The 21,230-nt window shown below is 41.6% G+C and overlaps 1 protein-coding gene across 14 annotated transcripts in view; it reads right to left on the reverse strand.

Annotated features, from left to right (window-relative positions):
* Window positions 1–21,230, reverse strand: part of KALRN (kalirin RhoGEF kinase) — a 532,117-nt gene that overhangs the window by 124,807 nt on the left and 386,080 nt on the right. For all 14 annotated transcript variants that reach the window (XM_075430793.1, XM_075430796.1, XM_075430795.1 and 11 more), the window contains 4 exons: window positions 20,986–21,176; window positions 20,482–20,583; window positions 19,634–19,776; window positions 18,257–18,359 (listed from right to left, as the gene is read on the reverse strand). In XM_075430793.1, the coding sequence (XP_075286908.1) occupies window positions 18,257–18,359; window positions 19,634–19,776; window positions 20,482–20,583; window positions 20,986–21,176 (539 nt within the window). The remainder of the gene's footprint in view (window positions 1–18,256; window positions 18,360–19,633; window positions 19,777–20,481; window positions 20,584–20,985; window positions 21,177–21,230) is intronic.

Here is a 21,230-nt window from a genome sequence, read left to right on the forward strand (position 1 = left end):
CATTACTCATGGTCTGTAATTTGCTTGCAATGAGCCTGTTCCAAAAGACAACAGTCCAACCGTTTCTCCTACTCTTCTGTGAAAGGCATTAGCACAACAGAACAAAATGCATCTTTAAGTGATACCGTCTCATTTCTAGAGAAGGAATCTCGGCCAACAGGCTCCTTGGTATCTTTGGATGGTGTCAGATTCCTCTTCAGCTGCGGATGGACAATCAAGTCACAGTGGGCCCCTTGCCCTGGGTTGCCCTCACCAGGCTCCTCTCAGGCAAGCAAGACACATTTGGCCACCTGGGCATGGGCAGTTTCCCAGAGGGCTGTGGACCTGCTGGGGCTTTGCCCATCCCTCTGCTCTATGAGGGACTCCCATCCACTGTCTGGGGTTGTTCCACATGCACATGTTCCACATCAATCCCTGCTCTTTTCCCCATCTCAGCCTCCAGACTTGTTGCTGTTACCGTTGTCCTGCTTCCCACCTTTTGCTCTTCAGGCATGATTCCTCATTCCCACCTCTTGCTACCCAGTTACACTGCCTGACAGGGTTTCCAATCTTTGCAAAACACTAACCAAGGCCGTCAGACCAAAGGAGTGTCATAAGTACCCTGTGCTCTCCATTTTACAGGTAATCTCAGACAAAGCCGTCACATTACTGTTCAAGTCTACAGAACAGACCAGAAAGTCGCAGTATTACTTGCTCCTGTCACCTATTTTGCTGAAACATGCCAAATTTATCCACTGATGTAAGAGACAGGTTCACCTGATACCTTCTCCTCCTTCTACCGGTTCTCTGTCACTAAAATTCACTAATGTCTTGTTGTCTTTTCTGTGGAAGTGAGCAATTTATTATTTACTGTCCTCCCTCTTCCTGTTCCTTTTCCTTTCCCATTAACACAAAAGCCTTACTCAACAATGACATTTAAGTTGACACTGATTTCTGCTGTATTTGAAGTCAATAAAATAAGATAAACCTGTATCTTTGCCTGATTATACTTTGTGACAAAAAAATCCCTGCCTGCAGGTACAACCAAGCCATACTGACCTGAGCAACTGTGCCAGTCATTTCATCCAGCCAAATCACTAAATAAAATTAAAACTAGATGGTGGGTCTAAAGCACTTCATTGATGAATCAGCATCAGTGAACATCTTACATCCTAGATGTATGGAGAAAAGAAGAATAGGAAATTTAATTTTTTTCTTCAAAAAATTGAAGGTGGAGTAAACCACTACACGCTATGCAGCAGACATGAGAAGAACATGGGAATATGAGAGAACAGGTAAGGAAGCAATGACCTAGTCAAGAGTTTGTTTGCATAAGACTTAGTCACCCAAGAACACACTTAAGCGGAAGCTGGAGAGCAGTGCTTGTTCCAAGGGACAGCTGACTGTAAATGGTAGCAACTTTTTATGCAATTAACACTCTTCAATGGAAACAAGTGTGACAGCAGGAAGGAAATGTTTAATCTTTGGGTCTAAAAACATGACTCTTTCTTGCTTGACCAAAAGATTAGTGTTGGCTCAAAGCCAATATCAGGCTCATAAAGCTCTCCAGTTTCAAGCATAAAGGTTCAAAGCAATAACCTGATTGAGAAGGGAGACATATTCAGGTCCTGCTAAGGTCAGTCCCCACATGCTTAAAAGGGACAGGGTTTGGCCTGGACTTGTAACTGGTTTCTGAAAGTGGAGGTGGGAACACACAGGTGTGATGGACAGCTGAATCCAGACAGTGCATATGTGCACTTTTACACAATACTTTCACATGAGTGAGTGCTGTATTTGCTATACTGCAGCTGATGAAAACAGAAAACATCTGTTTTTCTGCACCAGAAAGCTAATTGTGACCAGCCACACAATGGAAACTGGCCTCCCCTCTAACAGCTCCTGGAACAACCACTTGCGTTAGCACAGTGCACCAGCTCATAACGCTGGCTCTAACCTGCCAATGCAAAAAAGCAACTTGGCATACCGACCACAGATTGGCAAACAAAGCACAGTAGGTTCAAATCTGACTGGCTTCAAAGGACAAGAAACTTATGCCCAGCACGGAGCTTCTGTTGTGCTGAATCAAGGCTACCATTTCCTCTCTCTGCCTGCTGCTCGTGACATACGCTTGTCACCTACCCTATGTGGCGAGTAGAGGACATGCAGTTCAAGCTCCACATCCAGTTGCCGCTTTCAGCAGCTACTTCCCTCCTTCTCAGCCACCACAGCCCCTGTAACACACCACTGGGCTGTGCGGGGGGAATGGCTGCAGCTGGATAATCTAACACTCCTAACCCTTTGGGCTCCAGCAATTTGAAAGGAATGCTCACAATTTATTTAATCCTAAAATCCATCTTGTTGTACGAGTTAACAGTCAGATAATGCTATGTATAACATTCCTAGCATGGCACCATAAATAAGAAAGCGTTTAAATAGAAGACTTTGCAGCAAACGTTCAAATCCTGTTCCAAGATTCACTTCATTAAAAAACAAACCAAAGTATTAATCTCCACTCTTCATATTTTGAAGACAGGAAAAACAGATTCTAAGAGCTTTTGAGCACCGCAAGCTGCTTCCGCATTTTGAAAAGAAAGAAATAACATTAAAACTTTTTTTTTTAAAGGCTTCTCTTTCTTTTGCATGTTCTCATTCTTATACCACATTCCATGTAACCTGGCATCCAGCCCCAGAGAGGTTTCTTTTTTCCCCCCAACTCAAAAATACTTCCAGGAACAAAACAAGGTTCTTGCTACACTTACAGATCTCTGGTTAAATCTAGCGGGTGTCAAGCCAAGCCTTGTCCAGTGCTTTCCTAACACAGAGTACCTCAAAAAAAAAGTAGGACATGGCAAGCGATTCTCTCTCAGCCCCCGTGGTGGAGTGATGGTGGCTGGCAGCCTTTGCAGACCTGACTGCTAGAGTGACTTGCTCTTCGCGCAGGTAAATGCAGGTAAGGGCACCACTTCAGCTCTGTCTCAAGCAGTAAGGCAAGAAATTTCATATGACATTCTACCTTGATAAAAAACTTCAACAGGGATTTAAAAAAACCCTCTTATGGTTCATTATCCATCACTGACTGCATTAAACACAGTCTGATTCACTGTTCATGCCCTTCCTCCAGCAAAGAAAAATAGAAAATCTATTTCTAATTTTTGTTATATGGGTCACAGGTTGTGTCACTGGCATGGGATGCCAGGCTTCCCGTCAGTTGCTCAAGACTCAGTAGGAACACTTTCTTCTCCTCACTTGTAAACCTTGCTGCTAGTTGCTTCCATAGCTGCCCAGGCCCAGTTACGGAAAGCTGAATCACTCCTTAATAAAGTTAGTTTAAAATAAATTAATCTTATTTGCCACTAAAATAAGATGCTTAACAAAATTGCTGAGTTGAAATTCCAGCCTGGAATGACTACAATCTTCAGAAAAGAAGCATTTGGATTCAGAAATAATTTTGCGGCTCACCTTCAGCTTTTAATAGATCCTAAATAGGTAGACACTAACATTCCTTGAGCAGATAACTTGTTTCCAGATGGAGTGGCTATCTAATCCTTCCAGACATGGGCCAAATTTCACTCTCGAAACAGAAATGCAAACCCTGTCTGTGAAGGTTTGGCCTAATTAGAGTTTGAATACTGAATTTGCCCACTAATTCAGACCAAACTGAAGGCGGGAAGGACAAGATGCACGCAAATGACATTTTGAACTGTACCACCATAAAGATGTCAGGAAAAACTCTGAACAAGTACAGTCCATTGATCTCTCATAGGAAAGCGTGCCCAGTGGATTTGGCACCAAGTGGGACTGAAGCAGAACTTCTCTTACTGCTGGGGCAGCAGTGTGAGCTCTGGCAGATTGCATCACTGCTCTGTGGCCTGGTTTTCTCAGCCAGAAAATGACTCCGACTGCTTTGCAGTAAACCGGGATCTATGAATACAGAACACGAGATAGACATGCCAAGCAATACAAGTCAGTTGCTCTTTGGCAGCTTGTCTGCATATTTGTTTAAACAGGATTTACCACCAAAACAGAACAAACAGCAAGTGAGACCTCTTGTGTTAGTGACAATAATGTGAAAAAGTTATAACCTCATCCTCTTGCTGCCATTGTTCAGGACGCATTTAAAACTTCACTAAACTGCTAATAGCTGCCATGATTTTATTTCATTTTCCTCAGTCACACAGACGTGCCTCGGGACACTCAAAATTGCTCCTTTATTATCCCCCATCAAGAGTTTATCGTAAGGATTTTAAATCACTTCTCTTTGCCTGATTTATTTTCTCCTCTACAGCACAAGGAAACTTAGCAAGAGATACGCAATCTGTTGTGATTAAAAAGAAAAGCTAGAAAAGTATTCTAGCTCTTGCAATGGTATTTTTTGTTGTTTCCCATGAGGGGAATTATCTCCATTAATGGTGATTGCAAATCCCTGTATACCGGGACATTAGCTTCCCTTACGCTTGTTACTGAAATGAAAGAAGACAACTAAAATATTACACAGTTGCTTTATAAAGCACTTATCCTACGAAGTCACTTAGGCTTAGTCTTTAAATAGGGATGGGATGCCCAGAAGAATTCTTTGGGGAATTTATCAGTATATAACATTAAGAAATGCAAAGCAAAACCCTCATTCATTTGGATCAATTTTAGCAGTTACTATATTACTCCTATCAAAAAAAAAAATGCCAGGTTCATGGATGCAAGTGGCCACCTTTCAGATCTGCGCCCTGGGAGGCACATCCCAGTTCTCCTGAAACACAGCAGTGCCGCTCTTTCTCTCTCACAGCAACCAAGGACTGGGAACCAGCAGATGGAAAAGAAGTTGTGTATTTGTTTAGAAGACATCCGCTTTAGCCCAGCTCCTAGTGAGCTATTTTTATGAATTCATTCCCCCACCCCGGGCAAAGGGAAAGTCTTTTGTTCAAAGACTGGAGGCAAGTCCTGCCACTACCGAAACAAAACCCTGAGCAGCCCATGGATTCCTGAAGGGCTGGATGTGGTGTGGAGCTACGAGATGCTCAGAGCCAGATATTCACCTGGTGCACGGTGAGGTGGTTTCCTTGACCCGGTGAAACAAAACTGACTTCCATTTCATCCTGCCTTCTTTCCATTTCTTTAAATGACTTCTCTTTTCTGCTTTGCATCTCTGGCCCTAGCAGCTGCCTAACCCAGTGCAACAGCTCTCATCGTCTCCTTCCTCCCCTTTTGCAGCACCACATAGCTATTTGCATTTCAGCTTCACAATGTTAATCTTTTTTGTGGAAATGAGCAGCCAAGTGCTCATAAATAACACATAGGCTTCACACAATGAGAAGGTCGTAAAAGAGCAACTCGATGAGCTTGAGAAAGGGTTGATTTTTAAAGTCCTTTCCCGGTTCTCAAATTTCTCTCCTAGAAAGCTTGAAGGGCAGAGGTTTCATAAAGGTAAAAGGTACCAAAGGTTCAGCTGCCCGGGTGGGCAGCAGAACTTCTGGGTTGGAAGACAGTTTCTGCAAAATAACTGCATGGAGACCAGGACCTCTGAAAGAACATGAAACCTCAGAGATTTCAAAAGACAACCCACAAACACAACCCCTGAAGGCCTGGTCCATGCCTGTGTTATATTTCAGCTGCAGAGGGAGGGGGGATGCAGCCGTATTCTGCTCAGCCACAGGAACAAAAGCCAGAAGGTGATTCATGAAAAACAGCCCTCAGCCCCTAACCTGTACCCTGAAATCAGCAGCGGTTTCAGCCAGTACAAAGCTGGAGGAAGGAGTCCCCTGGCTGGGTCTGCTGCTGGGGGGGTGTGGGTGCAGCAGAGACTGGGTGCTTGCCGCCTTTCGAGAGCACCAGCATACACTGGCTACCTACACAGTGGAGGATCCTCCGTGATGTGCTGTGCCAGCTATGAAGGGAAAAACCAGTCAGCTGGATGCCACTTCTCCCATTTTATATGTAGCAACAGATACAGAATGTGGCCCTTTAACTTTCTAAGTAGAATCAGTTAAATTCATACAAAAATCAGCTCTCACTGAGTTATCTGTAGCAAGCCAGAAAGCTGAAGTTTTTCTGTGTGTGTTTCAACTTACTTTCTTCTCTCTATAAATGTTAACACTTCTAACTGACAGTTTAACAACTCCAACTGCAATCTTAAAGGAACACGACATGGTTTGGTTAAGGAAAGTGTTCCTTCCCTTGGGTAGACCCCTTGCTGTCCTTTTGTATTGACTCCTCAAGATCACGCAGTAAATATCAACACTGGAAAAGTTTTAGAAGTAATAAAGCCAGCTGAGACCTGTGGGGCACAGCTGGTTCCCACCCTCAATTCTTCCTGCAGCCTCTGCAAGCTGAGAAGGCTCAGCACCTCGAGAGATGGTGCCCTGAAGACATGACAAGAAACCCAACCGCCTCTTGTGAAAATAAATAGCCACCAGCCAACACACAGCTTTACTCCACGAGAGTGGAAAATACGCATGTGTGGTCCAGTCGTGTTCTTTCAATAATTGTTTATTTGCAAGTACGGTCAGGAAGTGATGCTGTAGTGTCAGGAAAAATGAACCCAGGGAGAAAAGGAGTTGTGGAGTTGCGCCATACATTTCACACCCCTCTGTGTGGGCGAGTTTGATTTTGATTGTTGGTGGGTTTTAAATTAATGCAAGATCCAAACAGAGAAATAAAGTTGGTCTGGATAGCAGGAGCACTGTGATTGTGGAAACCGAAGCTTGAGGGAAGCTTTGGATGTCCTCAGCTGTAGGTTGCCAGTAGCAAAGCATGCGTGTGTTTTACAAGGTGGGGAGAATGCTGACTCCAAGGCAGTGAAGTGCCTCCTGGGGCATCCTGCAGCAAAAATACATGGCTCCAGAAGAAATACTGGCTCACATCACTGAAAAGACCATGAGTTTGTAGACTAGCAGAAGCAACGAGAATAGCCCTCCCCATAACTCAAAGCCTTTTCTTCCCTACTTCACCTAGGGGTAAGAACTGATAAACCCTTACTGGGATCTAAGGGGCAAGAGAAAATTAAATAATACATTGTGTGATGTGATCTCTTCCTCTGGTCCCCTCACATCTAAGGTCTCCATTTCTCACAAAAGCTCTCACCTCCCTCAGCTGCCTGGCCAGTTCTGTGCTTCACTGTGGCTTGCCCTCCACGTTCCTCCGTCTCCTTCTATTGCCTCCCAGCCCAGCATGTACGTTCTTGTGAAGCTTCGTGGTCCTCCATGCTCACTGCTGTACTCGACCAGGCCACACATATAGACTGAGGTAGATGTGGCCTTGCTCAAAGAGTTAAAATTAATTAACTCACCATCTGTCTGCTCCCTTTTGCCCATAATCAGGCATTGCACCTTTTACGAGACCATGCCATCAAGACCTCTTCCACAAGAGAATGTGTGAATGAGCTTTATATGGGTTTTATATTCAGGTTTTGATGGAAAAACGGTTACCAGCAGACAGCAACCTCAAGAGAGGAAAAGGATGAGATGAGATGAGATGAGATGAGATGAGATGAGATGAGATGAGATGAGATGAGATGAGATGAGATGAGATGAGATGAGATGGTAGGTTGTGAAATTTTCCCAAGAACTGATCAGCTCTGAAGGCAAGTTTCCCCAGGAACAGATAAATTCAGTGCACCAAGAGCCAGCCAAATCTGGACAAGGCCACCAGCACACACTAGCTTCAGCAACTGGTTGTATAACTCAGACTACAGCCAAGAAGGCAGTGACTCCTGTATGCAAATACGCATATGCACTGGATGAAAGAAAGGACCCTCCAAGACTTTCTCACAACCTAAGAGCTACTGCACACCAGTACAAACCTTCACTTCTGAATTAAAGGAGTTCTTATAAGTATTGACTGTGATCCGTGTTTTTCTGACTCGATCCCCTATATGAAGAAAAGAGGAACTTGCAACTCTTTCCCCTTATCCCCTTCTTCACACACACCTCTTGCTAATATTAACTTTGAACTTGGATGATGTCCAATGTCCTCTAACGTCCTTGATCAATGAACTCTAACAATGTTGCTCAAAGACCTGTTCTTAACACTAATTTCTGTTCCCACCTAAAGTTTTCTGACTTTCTAGACAGTTATTCTGTGTTATCCCTATATGCCCTTTATAGCTGGAACAATGCCGTTCCAAGATTTTCTAAGTTTCTTGAACAAACCTGGCACTTCACAGCTAATAAGCATTAACCACACAAAAATGCTGAATTCTAAAAGGAAAAAAAAAAGTCTTTGCCAACAAGAAAACATATTGTTCCTCCAGAGGGATATATTTAATATTGTACAGCCAAATGAAACAAACATGCTGTAATCACCAGAACGAAACCTCAGAAACAACTCAAAACAACAGCACAGGATAAATAAATATGAACTCAAGTTCTCTGAAGAACAGGAGGAGAATGATCAGGTCTAGACGAGCAACAGCTTCTTGCTTAATGACAATATGGAAGTTAGAACTTGAGATGAAATGAAAAAAAAAATTACTCTGCTTTAAAACAAGTTCTGAATCTTGCTTGCTCTTTTCTTTCTCAGTGTAGCACTTTAGATGATCTAGTGCCGGGCCCAAGAATGGCTACAGAGACAACCCCAGAATATTGATGGACACTTGCTATTCTATTTATGTCCTCAGTCTGGGGGGACCATATAATCTGTCTGCTCTTAGTTAACCCTTTTCTCCCTTCTATCAACAGACAAATTTGAAAAACCAGCATGATGCTGAACCAGAAGTATCTATTTCATGTCTTGCTCAGGCTTGTTTACAAAGTGGTGCTCAGAACTTCAGGCCGTACTTTTTGGCAAGCGCCCGTGTACTCTGCTTAGATGTGACAAGGCAAGCAGGTGTGAGGGCAGCCAATCACCTCACCAAGTGTCCTAGCCCAGCACTGTCATTCTATGCTGTGCAAGAAGTGCATGAACAAAAGTGAAAAGGAATTGTTCATAAGGAGAAAGGGAAGGAATTCCTAAATAATTTACAGGTCACTGAATGTTGATTTTGATAAGCAATAATGAGAAAATGGCCTTCAGTGACTTACAGTTCAGCTTGTACTCTCATTTGTGTATATTTAGAGGACAAAGGAACTCAGCCACTTGATCTCTTCATATATATATTTTTGTCTAACCTTTGCAGATGGAATATTGCTGGAAAAAAAATTACTATTTTTCACTAACATCAATTAATTTTACCAATTTCCCATTCAGTCAAAGATCAATTCAGATCTGGAAGCTCCTCTGCCATTTGAAGTCCCACTCAGTTTCTAATGTAACATAAAGGGCCACAAAACTTTGGCATCTGATTCTTTGAAAATCACAGCAAATTTATAAAAATTGAACAGCAGATGGTCTCTCTTTAGAGCGGAAAACCAGAATATCCTTTAATTCTTCTGTGCAAATCAATAATTTATTTGAGTCTTTCTATTTTAAAATGTACTAAACTCGGGTCTGTGATGTTGTTGAAAGAAAGACAGGGATTTTACTGTGCTTCCTTCCTTCTTATTCTGTTTTGATTGCATCAAACTGATTCACTTAAACATCCCCATAACCTAAACATCCTCTTTCTTTGCAGCAGGCATCAAACTTCTTTTGTTTGTTTGGTAATATAGATTTATTGATATGGAGCATGATTTATTTCCTGTCATTTAATACCACAGTGTAGTCCACAGAATCACAGAATCACAGAATCACAGAATCACAGAATGTTAGGGGTTGGAAGGGACCTCTGTGGGTGGAAGGGACCTCTGCTTAGCATCTGATCACCCAGCTGAATTTGGATTTGTATCTGCAGTTATTTATAGCTGCAAATAAAAAACTGGGAGAGGTGTGAAGAAAATATCTGCTGCTTTTGCACTGGAAATAAACTTGTGAGTGCTGACCAGTTACCCTTCACAGACCACCAGAGGAATGGCTTTTGTTTGGGGACAGAATTGCGTCCAAGCATTCCGAGAGCAGTGGTCCAACTAAAGTTCAATAGCACTTTCAGAAATCCCAGCTGAGACATTTATAAGATGCATGGCAAATTTCATGTGTGCCTTTTATGAATTTATTTCCCAGGAATATTACCCAATGAACAATATGATTTCTATTCCCATGGATACTACAGATGTTCTGCATTTCCAGATATTCATTCATTTTTTCATGAAATGAAAACAGGATGCTCCATGGTCTGCAAACTCTCTATAGGCAAGAACTCTCCATAGGCATCTTGCTTGTTTGGTTTTCTTTTTCTTTCAGAGTGCGTTAGGCACATTCAAGACAATCACATTGGGATTAACATTTTTTTGATGCCATCTAATTAAAAATCTGACACTATTCATATTATTTTATACGTCCTTTGAGGTGACAGAGGAAGGACCCCTTGCAAACTTATGCCGCCTGCTTTCCTTTGTTTTGGGTTTGCTATATATCCACATTGATGAAGCCAGGGTTGGGTGAAACAAATCTCTGGGGAATTTCTTCCTAAAATTCAACTACTGGATTAAAAAAGAGGGCCTTATGTGAAATTCATCCACTGTCATCATCACTCAAGGTAGATGCCAGGGGAATTGTCCAGGCACGCAGTAAAATAAGAAACGGATAAGCCTCCACTACATGGTTAGGACTTTAGAAAAAGTTCCTAAGGAACTGGTATGAAGTTTGCAAGTGCTTGCAACAAGTGTGATGTTTTAAAAGCAGCTGCTCATATTTTACTTTGTTTTTCAAAAGAACATACGCTTTTTCTGAGAAAGCTCTTTGAAACAAGACAGCCTGACGTTAGTGCTGCCTGCACCCACAGCTGCAACAAATACTGGCAACAACAGAAAACAAATGTCCCTACTCTCAGCAGCACTTGCACCCCTCACAGATGACTTCTCAGAAGTAAACCTCTTGATCATCGCCTTGTTAGGTTTAGAATTGGGTGCCGGAAAAGACAGATCACAAGTAATTAAAGGCAGGATTAAACCTGGCTGGAAATCAATGTTGGTAAGAATTACTTTTTCCCTTGTTTTGAAATCTGGTTCAAGTCCAGGGAAGACCAAAATCCATTTTTTTTCAAAGTTCTCAGAGGAAAAAAGGGCCAAAGGCCCCAGAATTGTCCTGGGAGATTTGTGTTTTAGGCAGTGCCAGTATTAATACCTGTACTGAGAAGCTGGAGATCCTGTGCTACATGCATTATAAATCCAAAAAAAGAGCTGTCAACTGACTCCACTTGTAGGTAACAGGTCGGTAAATTCCTGTAAAGCTGCAAGTCACAGTGACCAGTGTACAGACAAAAAAAGGCAATATGAGACCTATCATCCAAGTCCCCAAAACAGAGATTAAGTTATAACAAGGCAGAGCATAGGCCTGGCACTGACTCTCTGAGCAAGGGACAGTTTTAACTCTTTGGATCACATCTGGGGTTCGGATCTTTCTGTGAGTGCCCCTGCACCTTTGCACAATGAGTCCAATAAAGTGTGTGTGGCACTTCAGTCCTGGGATGACCTCATTTGGAAATCTAAAGATGTAATTTAAACCTTGTCTGTCTGAGTGTGTTATATTTCACTCCAAGAGCCTTCAAGTTTTCTTCCAAAAGACTGAAAAATCTCAAACGGAGACAAGAAAGTGCAGCCCTGCAATTCAAAAGCTGGAACATTTCATGATGTTGGCAGCGCTGCATTCCTGATAAGAGATACAGGGAAAGTCCTTACTTATACTTCGGAAAGAAAAGAAAAAAAAAAGTGCCACAATAATATTACTGAGCATGAATGATTAGAAAGGCAAGTTCATGTCATAGAAGGCATTGCCAGCAGAAATAAACCAGTCTTATTTTACGAGCTTGAAGTGTCACTTCAGTGACCTCAGTTTCAGGGAACCATTCACAGTAAAAAAAAAAAAAAGACACATATTTGTATAGTTTTCCCAGGGAAGAAGTGAATTTACAGGGGTCCTAGCCAAGATTCAGAGCACGAATTGAGAGGCAATCTCCTAAAGCCAAAGGAAATTTTGAGAAACTAACATCAGCTAGAGAGAGATGTCAGCTCTTGGCTGAACAGTTTATTTCCTTGATAAGATAAACATTTTGCTACTGCATGACAGTATCTTGAAAAGAGTTAACAACCTATAGCTAGTGAGCACTCAAGAAGGCTAATTAAAGTGCCAAAATGTTTTATGTCAGGTTTTCTTTTGCTGGCTATCATTTTCTCCCTTTTCCACAGGTGAGGGCAGTAAGAACTCAGTGTGACAACTGCATGAACGCTAGGCAGCATCCAAGCTATAGCAATACATACATCCTCCGGGGTCATAATTCAAGCCTCTTTTCTTCATCATATCTTCACAGGAAAAATTCACTTAACAGTCAGCAGCATTTTCTATTACATAAATTTAATTTTACTTGCTGTACCATAACTCATCAGTCAGTACAAGGGAGCAGCACTCCAGTCAGTACACTACTGAATTCTTGCACATCACCTGCCTGGACAGGATCAGTGCAGAATAACCACAACAATACTTCTATGAATGAGACCAAATCAATCCCTTCCTTTGCACTGTAGAAACTCACAGAAGTTAAATCCAGCTTACTGAGAGCAAAATACATGGGTTGGAAGAAGAAATCTTTTCAAGTCAATGCCCAGCCTCACCTGGCAGACAAGTCTATATGCATCACCTTTCACAGGGCTCCGGAAAACAGGAAGATTTCTAAAGAAATACTCCGGAGTCTGTATTTAAGTGACTACCTGCTTTACCATCCGACACCCTATTTCCATGATCATGCTTTCCCTTGGCTCTACCACAGTCAGAGTTTTTACACCACAGTTTCCAATGTCTTTCGCATCAGCTACAATCTATAGCAGCCACCAACCACTGGCAGAGCAACTTCCCACTGCGGGGTGTTTTCTCTTCAGTTCAGTCAAATTTTGCCTTGATTAGAAGCCTTGCAAGAGAAGCGAAGCCGCCCCTAGGTGACTTGTTCCAACAAGACTTAATTCTAAAATCTCCCCTCTTATACCAATTACCTTCTATTAGAAAAATGATTATTCTCAGATTTTATATAATACCACTGATATGGAAGAAGTCAAGATCTCAGTCTCATGACTGCTGAAAGATTCGCTGAGTCCAGTATCTAATGGAAAAGATAAAAGTATATCATGCATATTTATATTTAGAGAGTAAAAACTTTTTGGTTCACATTTCAGAGCTTTATTCCACATCCAAAAACAACAGGAGGAAATGAGAACTGCTCTCCTCAGCATTCTGCAAAAGCCAACAAAAAAAAAAGGCCATTAGAAGATGGACCATTATCACCAGAAACAGCTGCTTTACAAGCCAATAGATCAATGGGCTTAACAAATTAGAATGCCTTGTGTGCTAGCATTTTCTTTATGCAATTCCCCACTGCTTTGAACCCAAATATAAAGACTGAAATCCTGTCTGCCGTGAATTGGATAGGGCAAGGATTTCTCCGTAAGGAAAGGTTTTTAGATAGCATGCTGGAGAGGGCTTACTGTACAGAACAAAAGCTGTCTAGCTTGCCTTTTGGAAAAGGATGAAGAAATTTTGCATAGTAGGTTACCTAGGACCTGACCGGAGAGCTCAATGGGAATTACACTTACTGTAGTAGTATTCATTACCTATTGGTTCTTTAGCACTGAGTCCAGTTCATGAACTCACTTTTTCATTCTATAAAATACTTTCCCAAATGAGAATCCGAATAATGCTTTTTTGTTGTACGAAATATTTTACATTACAGATTGCATACAGAAAAAATTGTAGATTGCAAGTGGAAAAATAAACATTTTATAAGTTCTCTCTTTCCTTTCACAAAGGTGCAGAGCTACGGATCTTACTTGAAGTCTGTGTTTCTACTTTATAGTATTTAATGAAAATGAAATGTTTGATCCCAGGGATAATTGCTTTATGTGTTTTTGAAAGAGAAAAATCCCAGAAAATTAAAGATATTAAGGAATAAGATCCAGATTTAAGAAGCTACCTAAACAGGTATTTAATTTATAAGACAGGAATAATCTCTCTTTTTTTTTTTTAAACCTACTTGGAAATTTTCTTCTTTAATCTGAAGATTCTTGTATAATTACCTGACCACTGTCTGCAGCCAGGAAAGCCTGATTATTTAAAGACTTAGCAACACTTCTGGAGTCAGTCATATAATTAAGAATGTTTTCAAAGCAGAATCTGCTACCATAAAGACTGCTGTGAATTTCTTACACTACAGGAAAACAGCTCTGAATTTGGGTTTGTATCCTGTGTCGGGACAACACAGGACATTGCTATAATTAATGTACAAATGTAATGTTTGCAAGAACTCCTGCATCTCTCCCCAGATTCCTAATCCAAACAGGAGAAAAAAAAAGACAAGTGCAATGTGCCAGCAGATGCAATTTGTGATGGCATCCAACATGTGAGTGACAGAGCAGAATTAGGACCCAGCTCTTCTGGCCCCCAGTCAAGTGCTCTAACCTCTGCGCCAGAAGATCCCCCTGATAAATGTTATGGCTACATTCAGCTGTCTTGAGAGAAAGCAAAATCCTTGCCGAATTTACAGTAAGATTATCTCATTCCCACTGAAGAACAAAAAACCCTCGGCCTTTTTAGGATGTTGAAATGCAAAGGTAAATCTTTCCTCTAGGGCTGTGCCATGATGAGAGAGGAGACAGAAATCACTGCTTGCAACCCAGAAGGAGTTGGCTCACAAATAGGTTGAAAGAAATACAGATCACTTGAGACACAAGAAGTGTTATTAAGCAGAAGTGCTGCTTGAAATTGGGAATCTTTGAGAGGTTGTGGTTTTCTTTGTCTAAATTATTGTTTGGCACTCTTGTCTGAACGTTCAACTGATGCGTTAGGTAATCCTCGAGTGTAATAGCAAGATTTAGGGAAAGTGTGTCAGCTAAGTCTTTGAATTCTTTTGCCTTCAGACAGCAATATTGACTCTTAAATGTTACTTCAGAATTGTTTCTGGCATTGAGTTAATATATTGCCTGTTTTTGGCTGGGATGGAGTTAATTTTCTTCCTAATAGCTGGTATAGTGCTGTGTTTTGGATTTAGGATGAGAATAATGTTGATAACACACCGATGTTTTAGTTGTTGCTATGCAGTGCTCACACAGAGTCAAGGCCTCTTCTGCTTCTCGTACCGCCCTGGCAGTGAAGGGGATGGGGTGCATGAGAGGCTGGGAGGGGGCACAGCTGGGACATCTGGCCTAGAGTGGCCAGAGGGATATTCCATACCATATGACATCATGCTCAATATATAAACTAGGGGAAAAGCTGCACAGGGGCTGCTGCTCAGGGCCAGGCTGGGCGTCGGTCGGTTGGTGGTGAGAAATTGTTTTTCATTTGCATCACTTGTGTTTCTTGGGTTTTAGTTCTCTCTCTTTTTTGTTGTTCTCCTTTTCATTACCATTTATTGTTATTACTATTATGATTATTATTATTTTATTTTATTTAAATTATTAAATAGTTCTCATCTCCACTCACAAATTTTCCCACTTTTACCCTGCTGATTCTCTCCCCCATCCCACCAGGGGTGGGGAGAGTGTGAGCAGTTGCATGGTGCTTAGTTGCCACTGGGGTTAAACCACAACATACGTAGGTTGTCCCACTGCAGGATTAATCTGCTGCCATCCTGGCACACTGCTAGCACTGCAAAGCTCTTTGCATATGTTTGTATATGAGGCTGCTGTGAACAGCCAGAGTTTTTAAAGGTAGGAGCTCTTTCTCCTGGCTCCTCTGGATGGAGATCTCACTGGGACACACAGAGAGGTCACTCACAGAGGCTACAGCTGTGAAAAAACTCAGAGCCTGAATCTGAGCTCATAGGAATATCTCTGCTGACTACACTGGAGTTAAATAGGAAGGGAAACCACTATTTGCTGAACACATTACCTATCGGTGCTGTTATCAGTACCACGTAAGATAATTATAGCACGTATGTTACAGTGTTTACCAAGAAATATCAACTCTGCCAAGAAACCTTGAGAGCATGATATGGAACAGTCTTCCAGTGCCAGTATCTCAGTACCAATCCATGTGAGAAGATAAATCTTCCCAGTCCAAGGAGATTCACTCAGACCATCCTAGAAGATAACCTCAACTACACACTGGAGGGAAAATATCCCATTTTAAATTTGTAGAGTGAGATAACTTGGAATGACAGTGAATGGTTCCCATGTGGTGACACATCACTTGTAGACTTGTCAGGTCCTTGCACAGCTTTGGGATCTGCTAACATGGAGTGCCCTCAGAGCAGATGCTAACACGTGCTAAGGGATTTGTGCAAGCAGCACAAGAACCGATGTCTGAACTGAGACTGAATACAGGTGTGCCTCCATGCTGCTTCAATGGGAATTAAGACAATTTGGCTCCATCTGTCATTTATTTGGGTATCATTGTGTAGAAAAACTATAAAGCAATGTGGGGAGTTCATTTTCCTTGGGGCAAAGACACAGTAATGCCCCAAGACATTGGGGGGCTAAATTTTCCACACTATTCTGGCATTAGCATCAGTGACAAGAAGGAAACTGTTACCCAGGAACCGCCTCTCTAAGGATGATACACTAGTTGCTTACATTTGACAAAACACATACATGTATATTTAAGCGTTAGTTATACACTGGAATTTGTTTCTATTCATTAAATGTATACACATTTATTTATTCATTAAATGTATACACACAAACACACAGATAACCTTAAGTAAGCTATTGAACCTACCCACCTTAAAAAAGCCAAAAAAATCTGACACAACCCTAGAACTAATTTAGTCTCCAGTAGTAACAATTTCTTCCCTGTACAATTTGGTCTTCAATTTATCTCATATACTTTTGCCATTCAGTTCAAATAAGGTTTTGGACAGAAATTCCTATCACTCTTTCCAGTCTTGCATCCTTAAATCAGCTGTTGCCATGATGGGCTGTCTTTCATGGTACAGCCGGATTGTTTCCTGTGCTGTTGGCACTGTAGATCTTGTAGCAGCTACAGCATGCAATATGGAGCATCTTACCTAGACCTTGCCTGTCTACCATAACTCATGCAAAGGAGTCAATGGGCTTGTGGCAAACGAGCAAAGCTTATGTAAATGCTTAAAAATAATCAAGAGCTCAAGTACTTTGTCAAGTCAGGGCCTTTCTCAGGAATGATAAATGTGAAAAACATGGAAAAGCAGGGCAAGTCCATGCAGACTGAAGACATAAGAAACCACTTCTTTGACATCGGGCAAAGTATTTGCATACATTACAGTGGCCTTTGGTTTGAGAAGATTAATACTTTTTTAATGCATATTATTGGCCAAAAAGAGCAAAAGCATGGAAACATGCCTTTAAGACAAATACAACAGGTGGTCTTATTAAGGTAATTTATTTGTAATTAATGCCTATTTCTCAGTCCAGCTTTCAAAATAACATCTGCATTGAACCTTAACTTGTGAATTTTGCAAGCATAAACTTGAAATCTGATTTTGTAAAGATACCCTCCTAACTTGTGTAACTGGCAGCATAATTAAAGCCCTGACAAATAGATAAATCCATAATGGTTATGCAGAATTCATCCTTTTGCAAGTTACACATGATTTCAAAACAACACATGAAGAGAATATGGACATTCTCTCAGCGGATATGACAAATCCCAACAGCCCATTTACTCCTACCACCAACTGCTAATTCAGCTGAAGACCGCAGTTGGAGGTATCAGGGTGACAAATTCAAGTCAGCCATCCTAGTGGAGCTGGGAATCTGGACTCAGACTGTCTGATAAGTAAAACAACAAGTACATACATGCCACAGCGTGCAGCAATCCAATAGAGTCTAGTGCGTCTCGGGCCCATCCATATGCTGCACCATATGTCTGTGAGGAGAGGGGTCCAGAATCACAGTCTCTGGAAAGGGTAGGTCTCCCAGGCTCTCAAGATACCAGCCAGGATCCCAATTTTGCAGTATAACTTGGTGTGTAAGCACCTGTATTCCCTCCAACAAACTACTGATTTTAGCTCAGAGGGCAAACATGGAACATAACCAATTGTTTGCTGATTCAGAAGCTGGCTTCCTCAGGGCAAGTTCTACTATGGAAGACAAGGTTGCTCTTGGCTGTGTTTCTTCAGAGCCAATTCAACCTCTGGATATTAACCACAAAGAAGCTGCAGCAACAGAGATGTTACCATTCAAAACAGCAGCACTGAGACACAGACTGGATTTTAATAGCCTAGCACAGAGGAATGCAAGGTTCAAATCGCACAGTAGAAGACATGTTACTTCATTTTGCCTTCTATTCTGCTCTTCACTTACATTTTTCTGGGGGCGATTAGCTGCAGAGTATTTTCACATTTCAGTCCTACCTTATCGCTGTCCACTGTGTTCTGTGATGTCCTGGATGCAATGGAAATGGTGTCAGGTTGACTGCTGCCGTCTCCTTGGCTGTCTGCATCATCTACTCCATCTCTGCAAAAAACATAATGGGGAAACGATGATGCTTACTTAGCACACCACCCTGGAATGTGCACATCTTTATAGGTGGATTTGAGAAGTGCCGAGTCAGCGTGCCAGAGCTGGCTTTGTGCTAAAATTACCTCAGTGATGCAGCCTATGTTGCTATGTAGCTTGCAATTTGAAATTATGTCACCCTCAGCCATAGGGCTGGGATTAGCACATAATCACAACGTTTGTTGCTGGAAACAGGATGGCCATTGCCTGCATACTTACAGCGCAGCAAACTCCGGTGCTCAGTAATAGCTCTGTAATGAGTGTCAGGCAGAAATTTTCCTGCAGTTAGATTTCTGCCTTAACCAAAACCGTTCAGCCCAGGCTACACATGACACTGAAGGAAGGGGTATTTCTCTTGTCACACAGGAACCACATCTTCAGGAATTTAATAGTAAGCCATAAAAATCATACCCACACAAGCAAAAATAAAGACAGTGTAGAGCTCTGTAAGTCTGCTTCTATGAGTCTGCTAACAGAGAGTATTTTCTTCTCTTTGCTGTATTGATATAGTTCTAAATATTTACTGGTCTGTCCAAATAAAAATTTAAAGAATACAAAATACATATTTAAGGACAAAGAAAAAAATTAAGATCCTCCTTTTGTACTAGAAAACTCTTGTATTGGTGCATGTCCCCAGGAAGAAATGTCTGGATCTTTGCCTTGCTGCAGACCTTCTGGGAGATCTTGGTTACTCCTGCTTTGGATGCCTCTATAATACAGCCTGAGGTAAAAGAGTGATAAAACTTGATGAGGAAACGAAGATGCTCAAATTACAGGTGGCTTTTGGGAATGCCAGCATGACAGCAAAAGAATAATTCTTTTTCTATATTTTCTACTTAATCCAGGATTCAAAGAAGTTGACAAAAAAATTTAATATTCTTTCACAGGCTGAAATGAGTTTGTATTTGATCATGAAACACAGAATCTCCACTGTAGTAATATATTGTCCTGACCAGCTGTGATTTTTATTGTCAAACAATTCAAAATGCCAAACAGGGAAAAAAAAAATCTGTTAATACTCAGATGTGAACAAACATAAAAAATAAAAGACCTTTGTATGTTTATTATAGAAAAGCTTTCTAGCTACTTTTGCCAAGACAACATATGTGAAAACTGCTTTTGACTATAGTAAGAAAAAGTAAGTGAATCCAGTGAAAAGCCCACAGACACTACATTGCTGTTGATCAAGAAAATGCTTGTGATTTCATGTTGTATGGAATGACTGAAGTTACCTTCTACTGTTGTTTCGCTGCTTTGCTGGTGTCTTGGGGAGCTGAATTGGCTCTTTCAGAGCTCCTTTTAGATGGATAATCCTTTCTTGAATGACTTCTCGAATATTTTTGATCCATTCCTGTTTTGTTTCAATACTGGACGCCTAAAGTTCCACAAGGCAGAAAGACAGACACTTTATCATACTCCCAGCATGTCACCTCCTATGTAGAAGAATCGTGGGTGGTTGATGGAAATGCATGATTAACTGTTTCTCCTCTTTGCTGCATTGTTTGAGCTGCTGGAGTACCTGGTTACTTCAGCAGAACTGAGGTATTTTTACCAGACCTACTTGGTGAGCAACAGTAAAGCAACTAAGCTCCGGATAAATATATTTAATGCTAGCAATACAGCATGCTCTGTATAGGGAAATAGGTTATCAGTGCACAGCTGGGATTTCCTCAGACAAAATAACTATGACACGAATTCTCCATTAGAAACTCACTTGACAGAAAAGGCTGTCAGCTCTGGAGGTTTGAGGAATAGGCTGGTTGTCGATAAGGCCAGTGGCAAAGGACTAAGAGCATTACACCTCCCAGCCAAATACCCTGATATGGGCCCTGTGTCAGTGTGCAGCTGCTCAGCCCAGGTTGCAAGAGGAGATGCAATTTCAGCAAGGTTACACAACTGCACCGTCTCGATTCATACTGAGGCCTTAGAGCTGAACTGCTCCTGATGCAGGCATGACCCTGCTGACAGACACAGAAGCCATGCGAATACGAGGAGGGAAGGAAAATGACCTTTCATTTAGTGTTCCCAAGGCCTCAACTAGCAGCTCTAAAAGCAAAGAAAACAAGCAGAAAAGACTTACTTTTAGCACGGTTTTATTGTCTGAGGATGGTGTTCGTCCAGACCACAAAGCAAATTTACAGGGATCTCCTTCAACATGTTCAGTCACTCCCAGTTCTGAGGTCTAGTGTGGAGGAGAGATGATGAGAGATTTCATATATATGAAGCTTTGTGAGTCCAGAAAACATTACATTTGTAGGGAGAAGTGGGGATACAGGGATGGATGGAGAAGTGAGATCTTGTCACTGAGAAAAGAAACAAAACCACCAGGGTATGGCAAGGAAGTGAATAGCTTGAATGATCATCCTTGCATTTCCCACCCACCCTTCACATCTCACTGTCTTAAACCTCTCCAGACTCACTGCAAGCTTGGTTTCCAGGTGAGCCCCACAGGGCCCAGAGCCAGCCCTTCCAGGTGGCATAAGTATCCCCAACCCAGCATGGGACATGTGAGCCATCCCGCAAACTCCACCTCTACCTACAAGAAACACAACATCCAGAATATTTTCTTTGCAACCACACCTACCAGTAACTTGTTCTTGTAAACATATTTTGTGTGTCCTGAAGAATCTTTGATCTCCTTGCTAAACACCAAAGAGATTTCAAAGAGGAACAAATGCCTCTCACGGCCTTTCCGAATGAGAGACTTGGGATCCCACACTTGGAAGGAATCCTGAAGAATCAGCTCTCCCTGGACATCCAGGTTCTCATCAAACCCTAAAACCACAAAGTACATTGGCTTGTATTTGTTCTTGGGAACAGTAATGTCCA

Source organism: Opisthocomus hoazin, chromosome 9, assembly GCF_030867145.1.
Source record: "Opisthocomus hoazin isolate bOpiHoa1 chromosome 9, bOpiHoa1.hap1, whole genome shotgun sequence".
Taxonomy (NCBI): Eukaryota; Metazoa; Chordata; class Aves; order Opisthocomiformes; family Opisthocomidae; genus Opisthocomus; species Opisthocomus hoazin.